Source organism: Myxine glutinosa, chromosome 14 (assembly GCF_964187855.1).
Source record: "Myxine glutinosa chromosome 14, kmMyxGlut1.1, whole genome shotgun sequence".
Lineage (NCBI taxonomy): Eukaryota > Metazoa > Chordata > Myxini > Myxiniformes > Myxinidae > Myxine > Myxine glutinosa.
The window spans coordinates 42,454,501-42,468,713 of record NC_136274.1 but is presented as its reverse complement, the minus strand read 5'-3'; the positions used below and the strand labels follow the sequence as shown (position 1 = coordinate 42,468,713).

Below are 14,213 nucleotides of genomic sequence, written 5' to 3'. Positions count from 1 at the left end.
GGGTATTTGGGATAGTAGTTGAGGTAGTCACATTAGTTGTTCCTGTAGATCACTTCGTTCACCCCCAACCTTTCCCACTCCTCCCATATTAAACTTCGTTTTCCTTTTTTTATGGCCTAGAAGTACACACACTCTCCTCAAAGCTGTACAGCCTGGGTTTGAACCTCGGCCGAGCTGTAAACTGGAATCCCAGGGTTTCTCAGGCAGGGTGATTCATCAATGTGTGTGCCGCCCCTCGGATGGATGTTAAACAGGGCAGGCCTATCTGCCAGCATTAGTTGGTGAACATTAAAGATCCCAGGGTGTCCTTCATGAAGAGTAGGCGAGCTATTGCCAGCACCCTGAACAAATTACAAATTCCTTCCCTGACTTCCCATGTCAGAGTGGTGACCCGTCCAGGATTGTATCCCGAGCCGTAGAAACTGCTTTGACAGTACCGATGCTCTGTATAGGACATGGTTTGATCTCATCTTTCCTTTCTTTCACTCACTTTCACTTCATCCTGTTGACTTTGCTTGACTATTCAGACTGGTATTTAGACAGACTTATTGTTAGGAGTGATGTTTTAATGTTTTAGAGGGCAGTTTACAAAGATCTGAAAGTCGAGTGTGCTTTAAATATTATTTTTGGGATCTTTGTCTTCACCCTTTCCAGCTTGCTGCCTTGTTGCGGAGGAAGAAAAGCAGTTACTACCTATACCGCTTGCTTCCTGAACTTCTGCAGTCTGTTGCTTTTCTTTCGTCCAATGCAGGACTGTTCATAGCGATGTTCTGTATATTGCGGTAAGTCATATAAGGGCCGTAGTACTGAATGGGTGCTGATTTGTCTCGATCATGAGATGACAACTAATAGCGAGCATCATTGAGTGTAGTGTGAGGCTCTGTGGAGAAAAGCTCGGGCTCTGGCTTTGAGGTTCAGTTACCCTTTCGACTTTGTGCTTACAGTGCTTTAATGTAGCGGTAAAGGTGAGGCATTGTGTCCGAAACTATGGTGCAAAGGTAGTGAATTTACTTTTTAGCTGTCTAGTCTATTTGATTCCTGACCTGACAATTTATCCGATTGGTGTTTCATAGACACCCCCGCTCTTGGCTAACCCCCGCTCTTACAGGGATAATGGCCTTAAAATGCCTGTTGTTGTTGTTGTTGTTGTTGTTGTTGTTGGTGTTTCATAGACAGGGCATTGTATCACAAATTGCACCGTCCTTTGCATTTATGGTGGGCTGGTATATGTAATTGCTGAGACCTGTTGGAGTCTTGTTTTGTGCTTGACATCAATCATACTGCTCCCTTGAGTAAAGCTTTTAAGGAGTTCTATGTAATTCTAGCCAATTAGGTAGGAAGAAGGTAAATGGCTCAGGTTCTACCTCTAACAACAGTAATCTACAGTTGAGGTCCTCACTCCTCAGCATACTCTATGTGTAATGGCATGGTTTTATATTCGTCTCTATTTGATAACACTAAAGAATGCTTCTGCATTGGTGTGTGCAGGAAGGTGCTGGGAAAGTTCTACGTCTGGTCTGCTGGGTTTGGATCGGCTTTGCCTGCATCATATCTTGCGATTCTTTTGGAGAGGAAGAGCAGGTGAGCATTGGTGGTAAATAGATGCACATGGAAAGGGTCACACTCAGCATTTGTCACTAAAATATGATGAGTGATCGTTAACTCCGTGGTCTGATGTCATAATCAAAAAATATAATACAGAATGAATTCCTGAAAGAAGAAGAACAAGGGATGTACAAGGGGTACCTACGTACAAGGGATACCTATGTACAAGGGCTACCTATGTACCTATTCTAGGTCGGGGTACACACCAGGATCATTCATCCCAGCAAGCTGGTACTCAATTTGCCGACCTCAGAAGGATGACAGGCTGAGTCAACCCCCCTGGTGTTAATTCAACGATCGACCGGGATTCGAACTCAGGATCCTAGGATCCCAAGCCGGCACCCTAACCGCTAAGCCAACACCAGGCTAATGAATTCCTGAAAGGTGCAACTTTTTTCATAAGAATTAATGGAATAAAGGTTGATGTAAAGGGTGATGCTTTTTACCTATGACATCATCCTTTTTTGGGTTAATGACAGTTATATTCACTCTCTCTCTCTCCCTCTCTTTATTTGTGGGTCTGTTTCTTAGGCACGGCTCAGAGGCCGTTTTGAGGCTGCAAATTGAGGCCAAAGTGACAAATATAGCAATTTTTGGTAAATGCAATGACCAATTCGTCTCAAAGTGAAAAGGCCAACATTTTTGAGTGCAACACAATCAACCTTTTCAAAGTCCATGAATGAAAAGTCCAGATTAACTTATAATTTCCCCGTCGTTGGGGACAGGTACTTTTGCTAGTAGTTAAATAAAGAACATATTTTAGAGTTTGAATTTTTCTTATATTTCGCTACCTCTTCTGGAGGCGGTTGAACCAGCCAGCCATGCAATGAACTTGTAATGAGCGAGGCAAACTTAGTAATCCAGTAACATCAATCGCACACTCACGAGCATCCATTCGACAAATAACATCAAATTTCACTTCAAAGGTAACACTTTTATGCTGCTTCCTAGCCAAACCACAGTACAATACAGCACATTCATTTATGCATCACGGAAAGTAGTTCATGTACAGGGTAGGTTGAGGTGAAGGCTGGGATGACGGATACGAGAAAGGACGAATGCTCTCAGCAATGGAAGTGTGAGTTGAGGCGACGCAAATCAGGTAGTATTAATAAAGTGACGACGTATTTGTGAAACAACGTAAATCGGGGTATTATTTGTACCTATGATTGCTCAGTCAGGAAGTTGAATTTGTCTTAAAAGGACCACGGTTAAAATTTTGGGTAATGTTATAGTTAATACTAGTGAGGTACCCGTGCTAGGCACGGGTGGGGAACCAAAAGCAAACAAACAATGCGGAAATGGTGAATGCTAAACCATGGAACCCATAAATTCCATATTCCAGTGTCACCTTCAGTCACACGTCAAGCATGGACAGCAGGTTCGTGAAGGACTTGCACGAAAAACGTACCCGTTTGAATTCATTTGAACTCAATATCTCTCTTTTCATTCCAAACAGCATAACTCCAATCACAAATTAAATATCATTAGTATAAAAAATAAACTTTCACGAACACTCGTGACATAAACAAATATTTAAATCTGTCCTAACATTACATCCGGATATGGAGCAGTTCCGTACGGTTGGAAATTCAAAATCATAATTGTATTCACTCAATTCCAAACAGCATAACACCAATTACAAAATATTGATACAACAACAACAACAACATGCATTTTAAAGGCCATTTTCCCTGCTAGAGCGGGGGTTAGCCTTGCGGTCCCCATGACAATCTTCTCCATTTTGCCCTATTTTCTGCATCTCTCCTTGTTAACCCCCTTGCCCGCATTTCTTCTTCCACCATCTTTAGCGAAGTCTTTCTCGGTCTTCCCCGTCTTCTACTTCCTTCTACATTCATTTCCATCACTCTTCTCAACCAGTCACTTTCATCCTTCCTCAACACATGACCAAACCATCTCAACCTGTTCCTCTTCACAGCATCAATCACAGGCTCTATTCCCATCATCTTTCGCAATTCATCATTTGTCTTCCTCTCTCTCAACGATACTCCGCACATCCGTCGAACCATTCGCATTTCCACCCTTTCCAACCTTCGTTGCTGCTCTACGTTCATTACCCATGTCTCGCTCCCATAAATCATAACACTTCTCACACATGCAGCATACACCTTTCCCTTCAGCTTCAACGACACTCCCCTCATCATCAGCACGCCACTCAATTCCCGAAACTTCTTCCAATTCTTCTTCTTCTTCTTCTTCCAATCTTCCAACTTCTTCCAAATCCAATTACAAATTGATAAGATTAACAAAATACTGTGTTAAATGACGATTGTATTGAGATATTATCAAACCAGCTCATTGTCGTCATCTGTTCACTTCCGGATTCGGGGCAGTTTTGTATCGAGTCAATTTCAAAATCATAATTTGATTGAGGAATTTATGAAACCTCCTACCTACTTTGCAACAAGCATGGACAAGACTTTGTCTCTGCAACAAGTTTTTGAAACCTCCTACCTACTGGGACCCCAAAACGTTCCAGAGGAGGTTTGGTGGGGCTATCCCCAAAACTGAGGGAGTAGTTTAGGGACAGACAGATGGATAGACACTCCTGCTTTATTATATAGATGCAGATCGGTCTTCATTGAAGTTTTCTGTAATCTCAGGTCACAAGATTCAAAGAACCATCGTCTGATGCTTTGGCATACCGATCTGTGCTGCCTTTCTGGCTCATTTTTTTTCTGGTTCATAATTGCCTTGTCTTTGTTGCAGGAGAGGCCTTCTTACCATCTACATGGCAAATTTGGTAACTTCCACTCATACATTTGAAATTCTATTTTAGAATGATGTGTTTGTTTTATTGAGAGAGTAGGTTTTTAAAAAATTTTGGTGTTAGCAAAACCATTGTTGATTGTAATAGTATTGTATAAGTTCCTGCATGAAACATAGCTCACTGGACACAAATAAGTAAACAAAATAGTTGCTTGCCTGTGCTCGCTCTTAGGCGACGGAGACCTTGTTTCGGATGTGTGTTTCTCGTGGTCTCCTCCATCCCATTAGATATGGAGAGGTGAATATAGCAAACTTTTTTTTTTAACTTGCACACCAGTTTGTGTTATACCTGCCTCAAGTGTTGTTGTTTTTTGAATATCGCTTTCTCTCTCTCTGAAGTGCATTAACTGCTCAGGTTTTCATCTTTTCCAGGTTCTGCTGTTTTGCATCACTTCCTCTCTGTATCTGTATCTGTTCAGGTGACAACAACAACAAACAACATGCATTTTAAGGCCATTTTCCCTGCTAGAGCGGGGGTTAGCCTATCTGTTCAGGTGAGGTTTGCATTATTTAATTCTTCTAAAATTGGTTTCCCTTTTGCATTTTATGATCAAATTTAATATCTCTGCAGGTGCAAGGATGGACTACAAGGTTTCACATTCTCAGCATTAAAGTAGGTGTCTTTGTGTACAATTTGCAGTGTGCTGGTTGTCTTGGAATGTCTTGCACATGTGTGCAGTCTAACTGTTCTGCTCTTTCTAAAATATTTTCCTGGGTTATGCGATTGTACAGGTTCCTTGTAGGCCGAGAAGATGCCCATGGCTTTGCTGTGCCACCACGTTCCACAGAAGCAGAAGGCTACGGTGCACCTGAGAGGGAAAAACCCAGGGTGCTGGTTCACCTGGGAAAGTTATATCAACAAGCTAAAGAGATGTACGTGCATTAGATTCGGAGTGCCCAAGGAACATCCATCTCTGTTTACACATGGTTTTCTGTGTATCTATTCACCCAATGATGTAAAAAGTTAGTGTAGTCTAGACGTTCATTCATTCATTCAAATTCATTCAGACGCATTTTCATCCTTTGTTATTCCAATTGATTGAGGTCACATCTCGATGATTAATTTGTACCTAATAAGTGGAATAATTGGAATACGTAATAAGTTTTCGTAAGCTGCATCCCCGGGTGAGGTTTTTCTTCTTTTTTGCATATAGAGTCCAGGCTCGTGGACGAGCTGGTACACTGAACGGATCAGGACGTAACAGGACAAAAGAAACAGTAGAGAAAGAGGGGTAGGGGCGAAACCGCAACAGTGGAGTTAAAGGGGGAGACTTGACAAAACAATGGGCCTGCTGAGGAGTGGGAGTGAGGGAGGGTGGGGGTGGGGGGGGGGGGTCAGGAAAGGACACATGGGTTGGACAACATGCATACAGAATGAAAATCCCAGTAGGGAAGAACCGGAAACGTGGATAGAGGTGGGCTTGGGGTGAAGAGGGGGAGGGAGAGGTGTTAACGAGGGTAGAAAAGATCATGATTTTGGATTGGGGACGATCTGAGATGGTGGTGAACAGTTGTCTTGAAGACCTGGAGGGAAGAATGAGATTGAAGAGAGAATGTGGAGTTGGTTCCACATGTGGGGAAAAAATAATAACGAATGAGTGGAGGTGAGCAGTGATCCTGGATTTAGGTCGTTTCACCAGAAGGGGTTTGTGGTGGACCGTGTGTGCCCTGCAGAAACCTGTCTGGGACAAAGCACGGAAAGAGCAGAGAGCACAAGACCAGAAAGGAGGTGGTAGAAGACAGAGAGATCATCGACCTGTCTGTGATGGGAAAGTGATAGACCCATAGACTCAGCTTCACCACTGAAGATTCCAATGACTTTGAAGGCCTTGGTTTCCATGGCGTCAAGCTGAGGAAGATGTGAGCCAGGAGAGCCAGCTCAGAAGGGAAAACAGTACTCCATCAAGCTTTGGATGAAGGCCTTGTAGGTGGATAAGAGTTCATGTGTGCAAAGAAAGGACTTTGTACAACGGAGGATGCCCAGTTGGTGGTTGGCTTTGGAGGCCAACTTTGAAATGTGGTTTGCCCAAGAATAATCGTGGCTCATAGTGAGATGGAGGAATTTGCATAGCTGAATTTCCTCAAGAGGATTATTTAAAAAATAGATTGGAGGGTTTGCCTAGCAGTCCTTTCGGAGAGAGATAGTGAGATAGTGAGAGTGTGAGACTTGTCAGGATTGAAAGTCATATTCGAGGTGTTTGACCAGATTGTCATTTTCTCAAGTTCTGAAGAGAGGGAAGAGGCTGCAGCCAGATGGATGAGGGATGTTGAAATGTTGAACCTTCGTGTCTGATGGATGAGGGATGTCATGGCAGAGGGTGGAGTCATCAACAGATAGATCAAGAGGATTTCCCAGAGAGTCAGAGAGATAAATGATGAAGATCAGGAATATGACTGGGCCCAGAACACTGCTTTGGGGCACACTTGTTAAACCACTCTTGTGTTCAGTCAACTTCCAGAGTGAAACGGACTGGTGTTGCCATTTAATTTGCGTCTTGCAGACTACTGCTTCTGGATTCTACTTTACTTTGCTCAAGCTTTGACATTCACCATTTGTCCTTTATGTTTGTCCCAGAACCTTGGTCATTGTCCTTTCCAAAAGTCTGTTTTGGTGTTATTCGATGAGGGGAGTGTCATTGAAGCTGAAGGGAAAGGTGTATGCTGCATGTGTGAGAAGTGTTATGATTTATGGGAGCGAGACATGGGTAATGAATGTAGAGCAGCAACGAAGGCTGGAAAGGGTGGAAATGCGAATGGTTCAGTGGATGTGCGGAGTATCGTTGAGAGAGAGGAAGACAAATGATGAATTGCGAAAGATGATGGGAATAGAGCCTGTGATGGATGCTGTGAAGAGGAACAGGTTGAGATGGTTTGGTCATGTGTTGAGGAAGGATGAAAGTGACTGGTTGAGAAGAGTGATGGAAATGAATGTAGAAGGAAGTAGAGGATGGGGTAGACCGAGAAAGACTTGGCTAAAGATGGTGGAAGAAGAAATGCGGGCAAGGGGGTTAACAAGGAGAGATGCAGAAAATAGGGCAAAATGGAGAAGATTGTCATGGGGACCGCAAGGCTAACCCCCGCTCTTGCAGGGAAAATGACCTTAAAATGCCTGTTGTTGTTGTTGTTGTTGTGTGGTGTTGTTCGATGATTCATCGCAGAAATGTTGAATCTTCGTGGTTTTGAAGCCAATGGAACTTTTAATGATAATTTTTATTTTTTTGGAATAGTGGATGTTCAGACTTACGTATGCAGAAATTGTGTGCATGTTTTTATATTTAACGCTTTTTTGTGGGAGTAACTCATTTGGAAGTATCCATTGCACAGTTGGGTGCTGAACTTCTTAGTATCAAGCAAGATGAAGTTGTAATGATTCACATCAATGTTTCTATGACCACAGAGTCCAAAGAGGCCCCCGTCACCGTTGCTGCCGGCATTACGATGAGAACTGCGTTTTCTCAGCATTAAAGGTAAAGACCCAAAGACCCCTCACATTGTACTTTGAATGAAATTACATTAACAATGTACGGATCGCTGTGAGGTGCAAAATACACGTTGTTTGTCGGCTTTTGAGTTTGTTATGCTGGAGGTACATGCAACATGTGGTTCTTCATCAGACATGAATGGCCGCAGATTGCTGTATCTCAAAAGTGCGTCACTGCTTTGCCATGGGTTTAAAGTCTGAAGTTTGTACACATCGGGTGTTTGTGGCAGGTGTTTGTGCGAATGTTTGGTGTTGGTTACATCATCCAATGTGGCTTGCGCATTCCTTCTGCCATGCGGCACTTCGCGAGACCATCGCGGCTTGCCTCTACATTAGTGCACCCTGAGAACCTACGTCTAGGCGCCTTTCTCGGTTCCTTCGCTTTCCTCTACAAGGTTGGGTTCTTAAAAGGACAGTGTACAGTGTCTGACATTTGAAACTACCTTAGTTGTACCTTTGAAAACATTGTGATGAGGATTGCATTTAAAACTAAAAATAACAAAGAAAACTACCAAAGCACCATTTTAGAACAATAAAACAAAGTGATGCCTTATGAATACTGAAAATTGTGCTTTATTCAAAAGGTTCATTGGTCTAGACTCTGGAGTATGCAATTTTGATTCAAAGTATGGTGCAGTTTGTAAAGACATCTCTTTCCAACAAGGTGGTACAGCTGGCTGTGTGATGCATGTAAATTACCTGTGTTGTGCTTCATTGCCAATACTGATAAGGTTTATTTATTTTTATTTTTCTTATTTGGTTTTGTATGTTCCAGGCGACAAGCTGCATTCTCAGGTGGACCCGAGACAGTGATGAGGAAGAACACGCCCTGCTCTCTGGTTTGTTTTATTCCAAGCACATTCTGTGTCACAAAACCCATATTTACTTTCTCCTTGTGAAAACTTTATTGCTTAAGGGTCATTTATAAATATTTTTTAAAATCAGCGTCCCTCGACTTCATGTCCCCCCTTTCTGCATCCCCCCGCACCCAACCCATTCACACTTTCCACCTCACCCTGTCCCTTTCAAAGCCCCCCACTCACTGTGCCCCCGCAAAGCCGCCCGTCCTGCACCATCACAATGCTTCCTGCCCTATCGCTAACTGTGTGGACCTCAATCATCTCAATCCAGGCTGATGCCGATAAACCAAACATCATCTGTTCAACAGAATTCTTCCTCGCACAGAACTCCTCCTCCTTAGTGTCTCTCCCTGGCTATTGTCTCCTCCAATTTGATAGGACTGGACTACGCCATGGCAGCGGAGTTTCACTTTATATCAATAACTCAATTTTTCACTGTCCGTGTACTGACTGATCTTACACCTCCCTACCCCCAGGAGTATCTTTGGCTACGACTTCCCCTCCACTCCCACCTCTTGTTTGTCTGTGTGTTGTACTGTCCTCAAAATAGTGACAATTCCATATACATCTCTTTCTCTCAGACAACAGGGACCAACCTTTAACCACTCATCCCAACTCTCTCTTCCTCAAACGTGGTAACTTCAATTGTCACCATGCTAATTGGCTGGGTGTTGGTACCGCTCTCACTAGTCATGGCACTTCAGCAAAGCACTTCTGTGACTCCATGGGACTAACTCAATCTGTTAACTTTCCAACCTGGATTTCTCCCAATGGCAAATCCTCCCTTCTGGACTTCCATGCAGACTGATGACTAACTTCTCCTGCTCTTCCTCTGCTCCAATTGGTTCATCTGATTGTATGATTGTGAGAGTCAACCTCTCTCTGACAATTATCAAAGGGCTTACTCGGTGCCGGTGAGTCTGGCAATTCACTCAAGCAGATTGGCAGGGATTACCAGCAGCCCTCTCTTCAGGACTGGTCTCCGATATCTCCTGCCCGTGATGTTAACTCAGCCTGGGAATTCTTCCACAGAACCCTGCTCTCTCTCTCTCTCTCATGCACAGATTCATCCCAGCTCATCTTCAATTATCCCACCCTTTTTCCTGCCCATGGTACATTGAATCTTGTGTTGAGGCAGTTGCTCTGAAACAACTTGCCTTCTCTTCCTAGAATGCTAATCTTACCGAAGGCAATCTCAGCTCATTCCAAAAAGTCCGCAACTCTTCAATCTCATTCTTCCCTCCAGGTCTTCAAGACAGCTGTTTACCACCATCTCAGATCATTCCCAATTCAGAACCATGATCATTTTTACTTTCGTTAACACCCTCCTCCTTGTCCCCCAAACCCACCTCCTTCCAAATTTCCAGTTTTTCCTTCCTGAGAGTTTGCTTCTATACCCATCTTGTCCAGTCCAAGCATACTACCCGATACCCATCCCCCGGGGGGGGGGGGGGGGGCGGGGGGGGTACACGGTATAAAACAAATTGACACTACATGAGGAATTTCAGGAATGAAGTCAGAGATTGAAAGAGGTGGATTTGGTGTGTTTTAACGGGGGTAGAAAAGATCAAGGTTTTGGTTTAGGGCAGGATAAGAGATGGTGGTGAACAGCTGTTTTAAATACCTGGAGGGAGGAGTGTGATTGAACAGAGTGGGGGAGTTTGTTCCAGAGGCGGAAGAAAAGAGGAATGAAAGAGTGAAGGTGAGCAGAGAGTCTTGATTTTGGCAGTTTAACCATAAGAGGGTTGCTGGCAGATCTTGTGCGACCTGTAGGAATATTTGGGGGACAGAGCACAGAGAGAGCTGGGGGAGCTAGGCCGGAAAGGAGTCGGTAGAAGACAGACCTTGGATAGAAAAATGACATAGGAGTTGGCAAGATAGCTTCGAGATACGCATACTCACCTTTGAGCTGTTTATCCTGGATTGGAATTCCGACCCAGCTATAAACGGTCACCCTGGTGTTTCACAGGTTTGGCGAGGCATTTGCTTCTGCAGCGCTAGGGCGTTCGCAGTTGAAAGGATTTGCTTATCTGCCCATTGGTTGCGATAAGTCTCTGCCATTGGATTGCATCTTTATTCAACTGAAATTCGATGCTCATTTATGACTTGTGTTGTGCCTTCTGCTTATTCCCAGGCTTTGTGGCTGGTTTGTCCATGTTCTTCTACCAGAGTACTTCCATTTCCATGTACCTTGCTTCCAAGCTGGTGGAGGTAAGATGTCACTAAGCCCCACATCGTTCTCTTATTTCCTTAATAGTATTGCTCACGCAGAGTAGCGTGCCTCAAATATCATGTTATGTGCAATTAATTATAGCTCACAATAATGCAAAAATATTGGATTGTGATAAGCTATGCTATTTTGGGATTTATTGTTTCTGATTTAACAATGGCAATTGGGTAAAATGCAAGGCTGACAGGATGGTCTAGATGTACATACACTCACCTCTAAGCTGTCTCGCCTGGGTTTGAATCCCGACCCAGCTATAAAGTGTAATTCCGGCGTTTTTCACAGGCAGCGTGATTCATCAATGTACTGTCATGGTCAAAAATATTGGCACCCTTGCACCTTTTTCCAATAATGCACCATTTCTTCCAGAAAATTGTTGAAATTAAAAAATCTTTTGGTATCCACAAATGTATTTCCTTGGTTTGCAGTGAAACAAAACAAAAAAAGCTGAAAAAATTACGACATCTTAGCTTATTCCACACAGAAATCCTAAAATGGCCCGGACAATATTATTGGCAGATTTTAGAAGTTGTTAGAAATAATTAGATTTCAAGCAGGTGATTGTCGTTTACTTTGGGATTGAACTCACCTGTGGTGAGTTGCAGGTGCCTGCAATATAAAAAATCACTCATTCAACCAGTTTGAGAATAGAAAAGGAGTCATTCTGCTGTTTTGTGTCACTGTGTGTACTGCAATGAGCATGGAGAAAAGAAAGAAAACCAGAGAATTGTCTGAGGAGGTCAGACACAAGATTGTAGCCAAGCATGGACAATCTGAAGGCTACAAGTCCATCTCCAGAGACCTTTATGTTCCTGTGTCCACCGTACGCAATGTTATCAGGATGTTTAAGGCCCATGGCACTGCAGCCAACCTCCCTGGACGTGGCCGCAAGAGAAAACCTGATCGAAGATTGCAGCGAAGGATTGTTCGAATGGTGGAGAAAGAACCTCGATCAACTGCCAAACAGATTCAAGCTGACCTTCAGATACAAGGTACGACAGTTTCAACTCGCATCATCTGTCGTCAACTCAATGAAAGGGGGTTCTATGGTAGGAGACTTAAGAGGACCCCACTGCTGAGAGAGAGACTTAAGAAAGCCCGACTGGTGTTTGCCATAATACACCTTAACAAGCCAAAATCCTTCTGGGAGAATGCCCTGTGGACAGATGAGACCAAATTAGAGCTTTTTGGTAAAGCACATCATCTCTATGTTTACAGTAAACAAAATGAAGCCTTCAAAGAAAAGAACACCTTCCCTACAGTCAAACATGGAGGAGGTTCAGTGATGTTTTGGGGTTGCTGTGCTGCCTCTGGCACTGGGTGTCTTGAATGTGTGCATGGCATCATGAAATCAGGAGATTACCAAGGCATTTTGGAGCGCAATGTTCAACCTAGTGTCAGAAAGCTGGGTCTCCGTTGAAGGTCATGGGTCTTGCAGCAGGACAATGACCCCAAACACACTTCAAAAAGCACCCAGGAATGGTGGAAGACAAAACGCTGGACTGTTCTGAAGTGGCCAGCAATGATTCCAGATCGAAATCCCATTGAACACCTGTGGGGAGATCTGAAAACAGAAGTTGGGAGAAGGCACCCTTCAAATCTGGGAGAACTGGAGCAGTTTGCACAAGAAGAGTGGGCCAAATTGCCACTAGAGGGGTGTAGGAAGCTCATTCATGGCTATAGGAAGCGTTTGGTATAGCTATGCTAAATTCATAGCATAGCTATACCAAATATTAAGTCTAGGGTGTCAATAATTTTGTCAATGTCATTTCTTTTTGTTTTCTGATTAAAAAAGATATATTAAGTTCTGAATCAAAAACAAAGGTTCTGTAATATTAACAGTGAAATAAGGAAATGTGGAGACCAAATACTTTTGTCAATTTCAACTTGTTTTTCGAGAAAATTGTGAGTTATTTGAAAAAAGAGCAAGGGTGCCAATATTTTTGGCCAGGACTGTATGTGCCATCCCGTGGATGGACTTTAAAAGGGCATCCCATGTGCCGGATTTATTTGGTGGACGTTAAATATCCTATGGTGTCATTAACGAGGAGTAGTTGAGCTATCGCCGGCACATTGGCCAACTTCCAAATTCCTGCCATAACTACTTAGTCGAGCTTCAGGCCCTGCAAGATGGTTCATGAAAGATTTGTGCCAAAAACTTCCCCTGGTTAACCCCATAAGAACTTGGAACTATTGTGGCTGTTAAAGAAGAGGAGCAATAAGTTGTATAAAAGAAGAAGCAGGAGGGTCATTCCATTCAATCTTGTTCACTCTACAGACACTGTACTTCAGGGGTATAGAATCTGGCAAGCTCCCGTACATCTCGAATGCTGACACAGTGATCTACGCCATCTCTACCGCCATCTGTTTCCATGCGGTGAGTGCGTTGCTCGTGCTCAATGGCTCTTCACTGTATTTTCACAATTGATTTACATTTACATTTCACAATTTTCAATTTGGTCTGTATCTGCAGGGACATGCATGCATCATTGTAAATAGTTCCTAATAACATGCTTGTGTGCACCAGGCTATCATGGAGGTCCATAATCTTCGTCCCAGCTACTGGAGATTTCTGCTGCGACTTACCAAAGGCCGGTGGGTCCTTGTAGGATTGACTTTGCTTTGGAAGCCACTTGTTCCTCATCTGACAGCCTTGTGTTGTGTCGCATATGTTCATGTGTATGTCCATGTGTGTCTGTGGAAGCTCCACTACGAGCCTTAGAGCATGTAAAAAAAAGTTTTTTTAAATTTCATTCTGATCTGATTCTTATAGGATCTCATGAGACAAAATTCGAGATTTGGCTTCTCAAGAATGAGGCCAATCGAAGAGTAAGAATGTTTTGTAAATGGTTTTAATTTGATCTTAACTTTTTATTTTACCGCCGCCACCGAAGGTTGATGGAGATTATGTTTTCAACCCCGTCTGGTTGTTGTGACAAAAATTCAAAATTTCGTCATATGGCGGTCTGTCTCGTTTGTTTGTTTGTCTGTGAGTGCGATAACTCGCAAACGCTTTCAGTTATCTTTGTCAAACTTTACCAGAAGATTCCAAAGGACAAACGTGGGGCTGTCAATGTTTCTTGACTATATAGGTCAAAGGTCAAGGTTCTCTTTATCCGGGTGATATCTCAGCCATCCTGTCTTTCCCTCGCGGTCCCCCTGTGCTGTCTTTCCCTCGCGGTCCCCCTGTGCTGTCTTTCCCTCGCGGTCCCCCTGTGCTGTCTTTCCCTCGCGGTCCCCCTGTGCTGTC

At 43.4% G+C, this 14,213-nt stretch overlaps 1 protein-coding gene across 5 annotated transcripts in view; it reads left to right on the top strand.

The window, feature by feature from the left end:
- Positions 1-14,213, top strand: part of TMEM135 (transmembrane protein 135) — a 48,009-nt gene that overhangs the window by 29,963 nt on the left and 3,833 nt on the right. The window contains exons 2-14 of one of the 5 annotated variants that reach the window (XM_068135772.2): positions 655-782; positions 1,489-1,581; positions 4,336-4,369; positions 4,568-4,633; positions 4,768-4,814; positions 4,967-5,008; positions 5,128-5,268; positions 7,793-7,862; positions 8,107-8,271; positions 8,652-8,715; positions 10,871-10,947; positions 13,242-13,340; positions 13,491-13,558. In XM_068135772.2, the coding sequence (XP_067991873.2) occupies positions 655-782; positions 1,489-1,581; positions 4,336-4,369; positions 4,568-4,633; positions 4,768-4,814; positions 4,967-5,008; positions 5,128-5,268; positions 7,793-7,862; positions 8,107-8,271; positions 8,652-8,715; positions 10,871-10,947; positions 13,242-13,340; positions 13,491-13,558 (1,094 nt within the window). The remainder of the gene's footprint in view (positions 1-654; positions 783-1,488; positions 1,582-4,335; positions 4,370-4,567; positions 4,634-4,767; positions 4,815-4,966; positions 5,009-5,127; positions 5,269-7,792; positions 7,863-8,106; positions 8,272-8,651; positions 8,716-10,870; positions 10,948-13,241; positions 13,341-13,490; positions 13,559-14,213) is intronic. The other 4 variants (XM_068135775.2, XM_068135773.2, XM_068135774.2 and 1 more) reach the window with 4 other exon arrangements.